Below are 15,525 nucleotides of genomic sequence, written 5' to 3'. Positions count from 1 at the left end.
TGATGCAGCAGACCTCTCCTGTTTTGCCCGCTGCTCCCCTCGGCAGTGTATTTCAGTGGGTATGCCTGTTCTGCTCCCCATTCTGTCACTGGTGAATCATCTCATCCTCCCACACCTCTAACCTACACCCCAGCTTTTTTGTGCTTAAATAAATAAATCTTTTTTTTTTAAAAAAAGATTATCTAAAGATTAGTTGTGATATAATGTGCTTTATCAATGACAGCCTACTTCTAGTTAAGTTGCCACTTGAAAGTAAAGTTAATCAGTAGCTCAGGGTGATCAAAAGTTTGGGATACATGGCAGGAACAAAGTTCAACTTAGTTTTATAATATCTTTTGTCTGAATTTTGTAGTCATAAAACCAAAATATATCTTCAGAAGGTTGATGCTTTCCTCTCGAAAATTTTCACATAGCGCTATACCTGACATATAAGGAGCTTTTAATTGGTATTTGTTAAGTAAATTAATAAATAAAAATTAACTAGCTTGATTCCATAATCACAGTTCTATAGTTTGCTGACCTAACTTATTGGCATTTTGTCTTTAAATTATCAGGATAACAGTCCATTGCCTTGCTGTTTTACATTTATTTTATGTAGAAGTTCTAAAATGACTGGATAGTTTGCTAACATTATACTTAAAATTTGAACTCATGAGTCTTTATAAATGTCAGGTTTTTCATGTAATAATATTTCCAGTAGTATTAGTTGGGAAAGTATATTTCTTGGCTTTAATAACTGATCTGCCACAAATAAAAACCTATTTTTAGGAAAAGCCCTAATTTTTTTTAAGATTTATTTTATTTATTTATGCATATGAGAACTGGGGTGTAGGCCAGAGGTGTAGGAGTAAAGGTGTGAAAGAATTCACAGAAAACAAAGTGGGGAGCTGAACAGACAGATTGACTGAAGTATACTGCCAAGGGGAGCAGCGGGTGAGACAGGAAAGGTCTGCTGCACCCTATGTGGGTCAGCTCCCTGGTCTGGGATTGAACTCATGCTATAGTGATAGCCTAAGACTATCCTCTAGGGCACCAGGGAGGCCAAGGTTTACATTTTAAAAGTGTATTTAAACCAGGCCCCTGAGAATATGTTCTGTATTTTGTTACAGAAAATATGTGACTGCTTCACAGATCTATATGTCAGTAGGAGTTGGTACTGGAAAATCAAAAAGCAAATACAGATATCCTTTCTTATTAACATTATTAATATTATATTATCCATATTATTCATATTATTATTAGGAAATAAGATTGGCTTTGGTTGACCTGCATCTGAACCCCCTTTCTGTGTTTGAAACATTTCCCATAATTTGAGTCTTATTCGGAGACAGGACCAATCCTTTTCTATGCAAGAAATAAAAAGGAAAAGTTGTGCTGGGGTTGGAGAAAGGAGGGAGGGCCAGGTTGCCCTTGTTTGCTCCCTTTTCTAAAGACAAAGACTCCTTTCCAGACTCCTACCCCCAACCCTCTCTGGGCCATGCATGGTAACTGCCCGCAAAGGGTTGGGGGGGTGGAGGGGCGTGAGCCTGCAGTATGTCCAGTGCCCAGCCAAGTCCTTCAAAATGAAGACTTAAATCCAAGGTCATGGTCGGATGCCTGGCAGTGAGGCATCATAGCAGGGCTCTGATGGTACTGGTGGGAACGTGGAAGATGCCTACAGGACCCTAAACAGATTCCTCAGCGTGGATGAGGACATTCAGTGGCAGTGGTCATGTCAGAGGTAGAGCTCAGAAGCTGCTGGCAAACATACAGTGTGGGATGGCTAGAGATCCTTTTTTTTTTTTTTATGCCAAAGAATCGGGCATATCCACAACTTGGCCACTGAGGCCTGTAGACAGGAGACTGACATATGAAAACCCTTGTCTTTTTTGTCTCCATCACCTATCTTTCTCCTACCCATTTTCCCTCACCTTTCTTAGACTAAACTCAGTTGTTTCTGTGCAAGAAGGCCTGCATATATGGAAGCAATCCCTCCTTGGGCCTTCTCTTTTATTAAGTGAAAGAGAAACTGAATCAAAAAATAGTCTGGGGATAGAATGGAGGTTGCCAAGGCCTGCTTGAGAGGAGGAAATGGGAAATGACTGTTTGATGGGTGTAGTTTCATTCTGAGGAGACAAAGTTCTGAAGACGGATGGTGTTGCAACAGTGCCCTTGTACTCAGTGCCCCCAGCAGAGCTATAAATGCTAAAATGGTAAATTTATGCTATGTATGTTTAAAATGTTTTCGTTTTTTAAATTTAAATTCTTCAATTTTATGTACACTAAAAAAAATTTGTTCAGTTAAGCCACATTCTTCCTTCTTCCTCCATTGCCCTTAACAGCTAAGCCAGCCAGTTACTCCTACCTGTGACTTTGAATCTGGATTGTCTGTGCGAGCTCATTACTGTAGCAGCAGCAATATTTAATTTCCGGCCTCCCTGGTGGTGCAGGGATTAAGTCTCAGCACTGTCACTGTTGTGGTCTCAGTTCGATCCCCTGTCAGGGAGCTGACCCACATAGCACAGCAGACCTCTTTTGTCCCTCCCGCTTGCTACCCCTCTCAGCAGTATGTTTCAGTAGATCCGCCTTTTCTGCTCCCCCCACCACTCTGTCTCTGGTGAATCCTCTATCCTCAACACCTTTGGCCACACCCCAGTTCTTAGATGCATAAATAAAATAAATAAATACTTACGGCCTCCCTGGTGGCGCAAGGGGTTGCAGCACTATGAAGCTATCCACAGCCACCGCAGCATGAGTTCAATTGCCCGGCCAGCCAGGGAGATGACCCACATGGCAAGCAGATCTCTCCTGGCTCACCTGCTGCTCCCCTTAGCAGTATATTTCAGTCAGTCTGCCTGTTCTGTTCCCCACTCTGTCTCTGGTGACTCCTCTCACCCCACCCCCACACCTCTGGTCTGTACCCCAGTTCTTATATGCATATATAAATAAACCTTTAAAAAATTATATTTAACTTTCAAGAACACTAGTGCTGATTTGGATCTAGTCGGCTTGCATTTACAATTAAGAAATTAATTTCCTAGTGAATGTAGTTTAATTTTTTTCTTTTTAAACTTATACAACTAGATGTGAATTGGTTTGGTCACCCAACAGGTTGTTGGTTTGGGCTTTCTCCTCAAAATTTCATTAGCATGTCACTGTATCTCATTTGAATATAAAATAATCTACACCCTTGATATTTCTTTAGCCGTAGCATAGTATCCCTGATAAAACGAAATGTCAAGGATTGAGATAAAGGTCAATTGTTATGCAGTTAATAATATGGCTTTTTTTTAACTAAAATGTTTACTGTTTACCTTTTTATGTATGACATTATCATTTATGTATGTTTATAAATTTCTAAGTGCACATCTTTTAAACTAGTATTTCCTACAATGATACATTTCATATTTCATGAAATATACATTTCATATTTTCATGCAATATATATATATAGAAGTGAAATAATTTTTTTTGCAACAGAGGGACTACTAATAGGGAGGCGGAATACGTTTGGGTCATTAGAGAAAATGGCCTGCCAAGAACTTTAGCAACTATGAAAACTCTAAATGAAACTATCAGAACTAATGTGTTATTTTTGTTTTTTCATTAATTTTTTTTAAGATTTTATTTTTTCTTGTGTAGAACTGGGGTACAGGCCAAAGGTGTGGGGGGTGAGAGGATTCACCAGAGAAAGAATGGGGAACAGGATAGACAGATTTAATGAAATCCACTGTTGAGGGGAGCAGCCAGCGAGACAGGAGAGGTCTACTGAGCCCTTTGTGGGTCAGCTCCCTGGCCAGGGATTGAACTCAGTCCACGGCAGTAACATTGCTGAGACTTAACCCATAGGCCACTGGGGAGGCCCCATTGTTTTTAAAACAAAGGGAACAATCTTTATAGCCAGTCATTTGCTTTGAAATTGTACTTTTAATAAATATAGTGGATTATTAAAATATATGTAATGTATTAATATATATAATCTATGTAGATTGCAGACTTTTAAATGAAAGTGTGCCTTGTTTAGTTAAGTGTTTATAATGCCTAAGAAGTTGTTTTATGGTCAGAAATGGTATCATATGATTACATACTATAGATTATGCCGATAAAGTAATGGTTGTTGACTTGATTTTCATTCAGATAGCAAGTGCTTTAGCTTTAAGTGACTGCTTAGGGTAACTGGAATCAGGAAAATTGTACCTCTAGTCTGAGGTGAATAATTTGTTGAGGTCAACTAAATAGCTTTTCATTAGGGGTAAAACAGAAAGGTCTGATGGGTATTTAAGTGAAAGAATAGAAGCTAATCCTGAGCTTTAGCTGCAATTATTTAAGTAATGAGCAGGGGACTAACCACTACAAATTATATTGGTGATGTGTAATTGATGAGAAAAAGTGTCAGTTAATTAAATTTTGCATTGCGTTGCCAGATATTATAAATCTACTTCCTATCTTTTGAGAAAGCAAAAACGACCAAAGATAAAGTGTTTTTGTTGTTTTCAGTTGGAGTTACACATAAGTATAGGATTAAGTTGAACAGAGAAGCTATAGTGTGCTGGAGGGATAAGTTATGAAGGAACACAGTACAGTCCTGTGCATAAGTGAGGAGGGAGCCCTGGGAATAGTGGTGACACCACTATTTAGAATTCCATATGGGGGCCTCCCTAGAGGCTTAGGGGTTAAACCTCAGCTCTTTCACCACTACGGCCTGAGTTCGGTCCCCGGCCAAGGAGCTGATCCATATGGCACAGTAGCCCTCTCCTGTCTCTGCTGCTCCCCTCAGCAGAACAGCAGCCTGTTCTGCTCCCCACTCTGTATCTGGCGAATCCTATCACCCCCTGCATCTTTGGCCTACACCCCAGTGCTTACATGCGTAAATAAATAAAAATAAACTCTTTAAAAATAAAAGTTCAACCTTTAAAAAAAATTCATGGGGGAATAGTTTAATTTGAAATATTGTATATATATTGCACACCAAAAATTGGTTCAAATATGCACATTTATTTGCCATGCACAAAAAATTAAATGCTAAGAGAGCTTTGCTGTATACTCTGAAGATATTGATTCTACAAATATTTGAATTACTAATTAGTAATGAAGCCTTTTAATGTATTCTTTGCTGTCTGGATTCTAGTGTTCCCCACATTGCCATGTATTCTAAATTAAAAAGGGAGAGGAGTATCTTAGTTTCTTCAGGTTTGTGTTGCCTACAATTTAACCACCCAGATGTTTTTGTTGTTAAGCCTGGGGTATGTGAGTGGGTAGGGTGTGCTGGAAAAATGAGAGATGTGGCTGCTGCAATATTGATGGACACACAAAATGTAATTTCAACTAAAAGTCATACATAACAAAATTTGTAGCTTTAGATTGTTATATTGAATATACTAGTTTATTCTATGTGAAATGAAATTAATGTTTTGAGCAAGTTCTAAAACTACAATAATGGAATATGTATTCATAAGGTAATGTTTTATTGTGTTTTAAATATTTAATTTCACGTGATTCTGAGCCAACCCTTATTTTTTTTTTAAGATTTATTTATACATACAAGAGCTGGGGCACAGGCCAGAGATGTGGGGGCTGAGAGGATCCGCCAGAGACAGAGTGGAGAATAGAACAGGCAGATTGAAATACACTGAAATACACTGCTGAGGGGAGCAGCAGGCGAGACAGGAGAGGTCTTCTGCACCATGTGGGTTGCTCTCTGGCTGGCTGGGATCAAACTTGTACTGCAGAGGTTGTGGACTGCTTCATAGTGCGGTGCTTAACCCCTTGCGCCACCAGGGAGGCCCTGAGCCAATCCTTATTGAAGGGAGGGAATTGGAAATGAAATATTAAACTTAAAAAATATTACTGAGTGTTCAGAACAACTGGATGACTTGACTTAGAAGTAATCAGAGAAATTTTCAAAAGTTTCAAAATGTTCTTTGAAATGAGCTTTATGTTTGCTTGCACTACTTTGCTTAATATTTCCGTGTATTATTGTGGAGGCAGGAAAGCAAGGTTTCTATTTCAAAGAATATATTAGAAAATTTCTCTTTTACTTTTTGTAGATGGTTTCAGACGCCATCACAGGTTTTCTACCATGCAGCCACTGAACACGGAGGAAAGGACGTCTACCCGGGGCAGTGTCTCTGGGAAGGCTGCGAGCCTTTTCAGCGACAGAGGTTTTCCTTCATTACCCACTTACAGGTATGCATTCTTCCTGCCACTTGCTCACTGATGCCTCTGGCTGTGTTAAAGATGTTGATGCTTATTCAATTACTTCCTCTTTCTCAAAAAGGATAAGCACTGTTCAAAGGATGCCCTGCTTGCAGGATTGAAACAAGATGAACTGGGACAAGCAGGAAGTCAAAAATCTTCTACCAAGTAAGGAACCTGTCTTTTGTACATACTAGGACAGAAATCAGTAAAGCACAGTAGTGACAAGAGGCGCTCTCAGCATGCTGGTAGACAGGACTCTTGGGCTGCCGCCTGTACTCAGCTGCCACAGTGCGGCCCTGTTCACAGCACTTAGATTGCTAGTGTCACTCTCAGATTGGCTGGACTACAGAGTCTGAAGTCATCTTATGGCCCTGACATTTGGATTCTACTCTGTAGACAAAGTCATTAGTGTTAATGGCAGATGATATATGAGAAATGCTTTGTAAACTGGAAGCATGTGGTTCTCAGTCCTTTGAGAGTAATAAATATATATTTGATAATGGCAAAGGCGCTTTCTTTTTTACTACTCTGGGGAAGGACTAGGTGGCATGTGAGTGTCCTGTAGAAGAATATATATGTAACCTTTACTCTGGTTGTTGATTTACCTATTTTATGAACAGTACTTGTAATGCATGTTATCAAGTTCTGAGTTGATTATAGATTCTGTAACTCTCAGAATATGAAAATATGTTGTGAAAACATTTATTGAGAAACTGCTGTATATTGGGCATTACATCAAACAGAGAAGTCTAAGAACACGGTGTAGTCTGTCATGTCACAGGCTGCATTCCAGAAGGAGAACCCCAGCATGGAGACACAGAAGATGCTTATATGCTCGACTCACTCATTACTCCTTCGTAAGCATCTGCTGTGTGTGAGGCGCTGAGTTATAATGTTGACCAAGATATATTTTGCCATTGTTATTTGTCTGGAGATCCAGTGAGAGGCATAACTAATTTTACTGTACAATGTAGTAAGTAAATTATTTATAATTTAAAGATTGCCATTGCATTATCATATTTAATGTGCAGAATTAGCTTATTTACATAGAAAAGTGCCAGGAATCTACTTCACAGATGTGAAACTCAAGCAGAGAGACAGAAATATTAAAATTTAGGCAACTAGTCAGCATCAGAACTAGAAAAGGCTTTCACAGGTTTTAGGCAGTGCCCTCCCCACCATTGCCTCACCAAAATACACCAGACATTCGTGCAATTTTGAGCATGGATATCTAGAATACTTTGAATATCACTTCATATTAAACCTTCTCATGCTGTCCTTCCATTCTGTAACTTTCATAAAGAACAGTAGAACTGGACTGAAAGGATTGAAATTATTAAATAAGGGTAAATAAGATTATGTAACAAGGTAATAGTTTGAAATGTAGTGTTTAGCATAGTTTCTTATGATTATTAGATTATATTAGTATATAGATAGCATACCAATAAATTACTATAATAATATTTTACTCTTAGTTACTATTTAGTTAATAATAATTTGCAATTTGAATTGTTGACATTTTTCCTCCTTGTTAACATGTTCGTATCATGATCAAAGTTGTGAACGCCATGACTTTGGCGTGGTGCTGCATTTGTTTTGACCGCATGCCTGTTTACCAGTGCGGTGACTCTAAATAGAGGCTATACTGGAACATCTGGAATTGATAGATTAGAAAGTAGAAGACTGTATTTCGAGGGCCAGCCATTGGTGCTCACCATCATTGTGTCCTGAGCATCAGGGTTAACCATCTTTTTCTCTCTGATCAATTTAGGCAGCCAGTTATGGGGGGCACAAGCTCCACTCCTAGAGCACAAAAGGCCATTGTGAATCATCCCAGTGCTGCCCTCATGGCTCTGAGGAGAGGATCCAGAAACCTTGTCTTTCGAGATTTCACAGTAAGCAAACCTGGAAAGTCTTATCTATAGAAGGTCTAGATGTCTGAGTTCGATTTAGATCTTTATTCCTTTTCTCTTCCTTTCTTTTTAAGGATGAAAAAGAGGGACCAATAACTAAACACATCCGATTAACAGCTGCCTTAATATTAAAAAATATTGGTAAATACTCAGAATGTGGTCGCAGGTGAGTAATCTGTTTCTGTAGCCAAAGTGCATATATATCCTTTCACATCTAAATTAAAAGATGACATATCTGCATTTGATTCTCCGTTTTTCTCATAATTTGGTGATTATATCCAAAAGATACTCCTCTTATTTCAGGTAATCATAATCTCTTAAAAATCACAAATGTAAAAGTTGAAACAACCGAAAATTGGTATTCTCATGTTTTATTAGGTTCATTTTCTTGCTGGTCATATAATTGAGAACAAGCAGTAGTTCTGCTAAGGAAAAAGCCACTTGTTGATTGTCGAAGGGAAGAAATCAGTCATTTGAATTGTATCAAGTTGGAATTTAAAACAAAATTCACTTTAAAACAGGATTTTAATGAAATCAGTAAAGTCCTAAGATTCACCATAATACCCCAAAATTTATAGTTACTTTCTAATGGACTTCAGTGACAGAATACCCCAAAATTTTTTTAGATCTATGGAAACTAGAAATAATAACTTTAATCCTCAATAGAGCAAGTGTGGAATGTTCTCTGGATATCTCATGGACATGTTCCCTTGAAGCTTGAAGCTGATTTTGTAGGATTCCTGCTAAATCTCTAACTGAACATATCTCCGGCTCCTTTGTTGAGAAGTTCTCCTCTGAAGACATCGTGCCTTCCCATAGCCTCCCTCTGTCTGGCCTCTCTCCTCCCACACACTGTTAATTCTGTCTCCTGCACAGATCTTGAATCTTCCTTGGTTCTCTCCCCCACCCATTTTACCTCACTTCAGATCTTTTTTTTTTTTTTTTTTTTTTTAAGATTTATTCATTTATTTATTTATTTATGCAAGCAAGCACTGGGTACAGTCAGAAGCGCGGGAGGGTGAGAGAATTCACCAGAGCCAGAGCGGGGAGCAGAGCGGGCAGAAGGACCGAAGTACACTGCTGAGGGGAACAGCGGGCGGCAGGAGAGGTCTGCACACCATGTGGGACCCTCCTCCGGTGGCCAGGGAGCAGCCAGGGATTGAACCGGCGCTACAGAGGCTATGGGCAGCTTCGCAACCCAGTGCTCAACCACTGTGCCACCGGGGAGGCCCACTTCAAATCTTTTAAGGTACTTATTGTAATACCTCCAATTGGACTTCCCCAACATGAAACAGGTATAAAATTATAAAAGAAAAAGGAATGAAATTGACTATATCAGATTTTAAAATTGTAAATGAAAGATGAATAAAACTTGAAAGTAAAGTTAGGAGGAGTATTTGCAATAGGAATATTTAGTATATCAAGTGAATATTTAGTATATCAAATGAATAAGAAAAACTCGTGATTTAGCACCTGTGTGCTGCCTTTCCTGTGTTTCCTCCCTTCCCTGTGGAGTTTCATTCTTTCTTTTTATATCTTGTTTGTTGTATTAAACCTTTAATCTTTCTGGTTTTCAAAGGGTTTTTATACAGTTTGTTTCTCCTACCAGGCTCTGTGCAGTGACCACCTCGCACAGTGCCCAGTAGGGGACTGGTACTCTCCCTTCTTACTCCTTCAAGATTCAGCTTTAGCGTTACCATTTCCTTTCTGACATCTTTGCTCCCTTGCCCTGACCTAGAGTACAGTACCTATTCTCTGAACCCCATACACTGCAGTTCACTGCCTCAGATAGTGAGATCTAGAAAGCAGGAATTGAATACTCATTATTGTATCCTCTGTGCCTCGGATAATGTTAGGAATGTAACACTGATTCAATAAGGACTCAGTTGCTAGAAGGAAAGATGCCTCACATGTTCCTTTACTCTTAGATTTCTGATCTGGAGTTTGTGTAGACCATTGGAATTCTTAACGAAATTTTGTACTTTCTTAGAACTTTTTCCTTACTTTCAAATTTAACACTCTTCGACTTAGAGCAAAGCTACTTTGGCTAGGTCTAATAAAATTACTGACTTACAAGTTTCAGTTTTACTGTTTTTGTTTTGTTGTTGATTTTGTTGAAACCTTCTAAAAGTCTTTTGACATCTACAGTTACTAAGATCTTAGAATAGCAGCTTGAAAAAAAAAAAAACAATTCATAAAAATCTAAACCTTCCCACTATTGAAATCCCTACACAGAACCTTTGTTGAGCATCTGCAATTGTGGGGAGTTTTGCTTAATAGGAATACTGATAGAGAATCTTACAACACCCACATATGTGAAGAAGACAATGTAGGAAATCAGAGACGTACAAAAGAAAATTTGCTGTTGAAATTTCTCATCTCTGGTGGAAGAAGTTATAGGCTGTGATTTTTTTTTAATTTTTTTTCTTAAAGATTAATTTTTATTTATGCATACAAGAACTAGGGTATGGGCCTGAGGGGTGGGGGTGGGGGGGGCGAAGATTCACCAGAGAGAGAATGGGGAGCAGAAGAGGCAGATCTACTGAAATCCACTGCTGAGGAGAGCAGTGGGTGAGACAGGAGAGGTCTGCTGCACCATCTGCTGCGCTCCCTGGCCAGGGATCAAACTCAGGCTACAGTGGCTGGTGACAGCTTGATAGCGCTGAGACTTTAACCCCTGCCCCAACAGGGAGGCCCCAGCTATGATTTTTTTAGACTAAAGCAAATTCTATATGCAGTATGAGAATTGTAGAACAATAGGAATGTGTATAGAAATGTGCCTTCATTCTTAACAGTACAATATTTTTTAATCTGAAATTCAGCATCTGATTATTTGAGTAATGTAAAATGTTTAAATGCAATTGATCTCCATGCTGATTAGGTTTAAGTTGAGAGAGTTACGGTCTACTTCTTCTGTTTTTGATATATGTATCTTTTATTAATGTAATACACAGGTCTTATTTAAAAATCAAATGGTACTTGCTGTACACTAGTAATGAACAGTATGAAAAGAAATTAAAACAAGTCTCTTTAAAATAAATCAAAAGAATAGATAATTAGGAATTCCAGTAACCAAGGAGGTTGGATACTGAAAACTACGAAACATTGCTGACAGAAATTAAAGAAGACATGAGAAACAGCCATCCCGCAGGACTCATAACCTCCTGATTTCAAAACTTACTATAAATCTACAATAAGCAAAACAGGTGGTATTGGCATAAAGATAGACAGTGAAACAAAATACCCCAGATTTAAGTCCTCACATATATGGCCAAATGATTTTTAATGAGTGCAGGTTTGCTATTCATTGTGTCAAAGATGAGCTTTTCAACAAAAGCAGTTGGCAAACTGAATATTGATATGCTAAAGAATGAAGTTGTGCCCTTATCTAACATGATGTTCAAAAATTAAAATGGATCAAACACTAAAAGCAAAAACTCAAACTATAAAATTCTTAGAAGAAAACAGAGTAAAAGCCTTATGATACTGAATTTGGCAATAATTTATTCAATATGATACCAAAGGCAAAAAAGTTAACAGTGTGAGATTCATCAAAATTAGAAACTTGTGCATTAGAAATGATCAGAAGGGCAACCTATAGACTAGGGGAAAATAATCACAAGTTCCATATCTCACAAGAGGGTTAAAATCCAGAATCAGGGCCTCCCTGTGGCCTAGGGGTTAAGTCTCAGCTCTATCACCACTGCAGCCTGAGTTCAATCCACAGCCAGGGAGCTGACCCACATGGCGCAGCAGATCTCTCCTGTCTTGCCCACTGCTTCCCTCAGCAGTGTATTTCAGTCAATCCACCTGTTCTGCCTGCTCTGTCTCTGGTGCACCTCTCGCCTATACCCCAGTTCTTGTATGCATAAATAAATCTTAAAAAAAAAAAAAGTAATGCTGCAATAAACACGGGTGCAGGTTTCCTTTCGGATTAGCATTCTAGATTTTAAAACAACATTCTCCTTTAAAAATCTGATGGCAGGGCCTCTCTGGGGGCCTAGGGGTTAGTCTCAGGCTATCACCACTTCAGCTTGAGTTTGATCCCCGGCCAAGGAGCTGACCCAAATATGGCGCAGCAGACCGTTCCTGTCTCACCCGCTTCTCCCCTCAGTAGTTGATTTCAGTAGATCTGCCTCTTCCACTCCCCACTCTGTCTCTGGTGAATCCTCTCACCCCTGCCCCCTCCCCATACCTCTGGCCTGCACCCCCAGTCTTGTATACATAAATAAATCTTAAAAAAAAAATTAAGAAGTAAAACTCTGAGGCCATTGTTCCATGTTTTACAGGCAGTTTTGCTGTTGGGAAGTCCAGTGACCCCCCCTCTCGCCCAAGTCCCCATTCTTCCTCACGTGACTTACTTTCCCCGCTGGAAGTTCTTAGGCTCTTTCTTAAATTTCATTTCCTGATATTCTGAAGTTCGTGTTAATAGGGACTTGCTTGGTGAGCATGCTTTGTTGTCGTCGAAGTAGGCGTCGCATCTCCCTGGGCGGTTCCAGTCAGAAGTCCAAGTCCCTCTGGTGGGGAAGTGTCCCGAGTGCTGCCTGATCCCTGCCACCCCTGCTCTCTATCCCCATTTCTTGAACTTCTGGTTTTGGGACTCTATGCCCTGATGGGTCGATTCTCTAATTTTATTTTCTTGTTTAGCTTTTATTTTTGTCTATTTGACCTAGTTTCTGGAAAGTTAAGTTATTGTCAAATCTGTTGAATTTGTACTTCACCTATTCTGCTTTAAATTCTAAGAGCTCCTTCTAGTTGCCAGTTGTCACTGCTTTGTAACATCTTGTCCTTCTGCGGAAAGCTGTGCATTCTCCCCTCTCTGTACTTCTGGTGTTTTAATTCTGCTCCCCATAGAACTAGCTGTTTTCCTTTAAATTCTTTGACTGTCTGGGGATTCTGTCTTAATTTTCTATTTGAAGAATAAAATACCTCCAAGCTCACCCGAAGTCCTGGGTGTGTGACCCTCATTTACCCCTGGTGGTTGTCATGTTAGGGTCACTCGGAATGAGCCAATCTGTTCATTAGAGGCCCCTCAAATAGTGGTTTCCTCTGTTAAAATACTTTCTGACATGTTTATCATTTGGACAGTACTGCTATAGTTTTATTTAAATGTTTGAAACTAAACTTTTTTCTTGTCAAAATGTGATTTGATTATAGAGGAGAAAGTTTGGTTTCACTTTGTAAGTTATTTTTAAATCAAATCAGCTTTTTTGTGATTATTTCTTTTCCTGAAAAAAAAATCATAAAAGTGTCACAGTTCATTTAGAATGCATTAAATAAACTTTTGAAGTAAATTGTGTCTACAAGGGGAAAAAAATAGTATAAAAACCTAAAGTGTAAAAAAACTCAATGACGTGAACCTCCCACATATGCAGTCATCCCCAGAGCCAGAGACCCCTCCAAACTGCCGCCCATCCTCATCCAGCTTCCTCTATGGGGTCTCTCTCCTGAGCTGCAGACAAACTTTGCCTGATCTGGAATTCCGCAACACACAGTTGAATCAGCTTATGTTCTATGCGGGCATCTTCACCGTTGTTTGTAAGATCCACATGTAGCACTGCGTGTGGGTTTCTGTGTTGCTTGAACATACTCCCATTTATCTTTGCTGTTCCACCTTTTTTCCTGTTCCACTTTCAGTTGGATTGTTTGCACATGGATCGTTTCTAGTTTGGAACTATTAGGACTGATGCTGTGAATGGTGTATCCATGTTTCTTGGTCACATGTACATAGTTCTTCCGAGCTTTTATGAGGGATTGGTAATTCATGGATATCACAGCTTCAGTGTATAACGTCCAATAGTCCAAACAGGCTTTATCATTTCACACTCCCTTTAGCAACGAATGAGAGGCTCTCAGTCACTCCACCTACTTGCCAACATTTGCTATTACAATTTTAATATTTAAGCCTTCTTTTGGATGTATGGAGTGTCCTATGGAAACTACATAAAAGCAAATTATCTACTAAACTACATAAATCCAAATTATCTCAAAATAAGGAAAAGAAAACATGAAAAGATGCCCCATTCCTTAAATCCTATCATATTTTTTTTATTTTACCTCTTCCTTTGCTTTGCTATGTTAACAATTACTACAGTCCTCACATGTTAAATTTTGGCTTTGAATTTGAGTGACTTCCTTTCAAAATTCCTTTCCTCCTCTAGATGCTTTCATCCAGTTGTTTTCATTGACGGCACTGAAATGCTTGGGTTATCTAAAGCTGGTTGATTTGATTTTTCTTTCAAAAAAAAAATTGGTTTTGCATTTTGGATGTGAAAATTTTCTCACATAAGACAAACTTGAAATAATTTTGCAGCAAAGGCGTACATACAAACCCCTAGCTTTTACCATTGACATTTTACTGTGCTTTCTTCATCACATCTCTCACCATTCTCCCCTTTTGACTGATTTTTACCACTTTCTGCTCAGCCTTCAGCATCACTTTTCTTTGCTAGACAATAATCTTTCATCTTGGGCCTCCCCTGGTGGCGCAGCGGTTGAGCGCTGGGCTGCGAAGCTGCCCACAGCCTCTGCAGCGCCGGTTCGATCCCTGGCTGCCAATCCCCGGCCGCCGGCAAGGGTCCTACATGGCACGACAGACCTCTCCTGCCGCGCCTGCTGCTCCCCTCAGCAGTGTATTTCGTTAATCTGCCTGTTCTGTTCCCCACTCTGGCTCTGGTGAATCCTCTCACCCTCCCACACTTCTGACTGTACCCAGTGTTTGCATAAATAAATAAATAAACAAATAAATAAATAAATAAATAAATAAATAAATCTTGGTGGGGGGGAAATAATCTCTCATCTTTCGATATTCACATTATTATAGTAATTTTTAAGGTACAAAATCTCTTCTAAATTAATTTTCAAAAAACATTTTTTTGTGAAGTAATATGGTATTCAGGTAATAGTTAAGGGAAATGTGACTTTAATTTTATTTTGGTAAGAATACGTAACATGAGATCTACCCGCTCATCAAACAGTGTCATAGGACAGACTTCTCAAACTTCTTCGTCTTGGATAAATGAAACAGCACATAGGGATTACCCAACCCGTGGCCACCGCCATTCCACTCATTAATTCTGTATATTTGACTATTTTAGAGACACAAACTGAGTTTACTAGAAGTATCCTGTCGTCCCTTATTTAGAACAGTAACTTGGAGAAAGGCAGGTGTTTACTTCTGCTGCTACTACTATGTAAAATAACTACCTACTATTTAGCTAAAAAAGCCAGTTAGTTTTCGATGCTTCCAGTTGACCTCAGTTTATTGGTAAATTGAACAGGTTAAAAACTGCTTGGTTCCCAGGGCCTTCCTCTCCCTGCAGTACTATATTATTTACTGGGTGTAGAACTTTGTGCAGAAACAGTACCAAACTTTAGTTCTTAAACTGAGAAAATCTACAAGGAGTTATCACATCCAAAGTGACCTCGGAGACTG

At 39.1% G+C, this 15,525-nt stretch overlaps 1 protein-coding gene across 1 annotated transcript in view; it reads left to right on the top strand.

Moving 5' to 3' along the window:
- Positions 1-15,525, top strand: part of ARID2 (AT-rich interaction domain 2) — a gene marked incomplete at both ends in the record, with an annotated part of 141,801 nt that overhangs the window by 126,105 nt on the left and 171 nt on the right. The window contains 4 exons of the mRNA XM_084255916.1: positions 6,027-6,165; positions 6,257-6,342; positions 7,949-8,072; positions 8,165-8,256. Of these exons, the coding sequence (XP_084112042.1) occupies positions 6,027-6,165; positions 6,257-6,342; positions 7,949-8,072; positions 8,165-8,256 (441 nt within the window). The remainder of the gene's footprint in view (positions 1-6,026; positions 6,166-6,256; positions 6,343-7,948; positions 8,073-8,164; positions 8,257-15,525) is intronic.

Source organism: Talpa europaea, assembly GCF_964194135.1.
Source record: "Talpa europaea genome assembly, chromosome: 15".
NCBI classification, from domain to species: domain Eukaryota; kingdom Metazoa; phylum Chordata; class Mammalia; order Eulipotyphla; family Talpidae; genus Talpa; species Talpa europaea.
The sequence above is the reverse complement of the archived record's forward strand: the minus strand, read 5'-3'. Positions and strand labels throughout refer to the sequence as shown.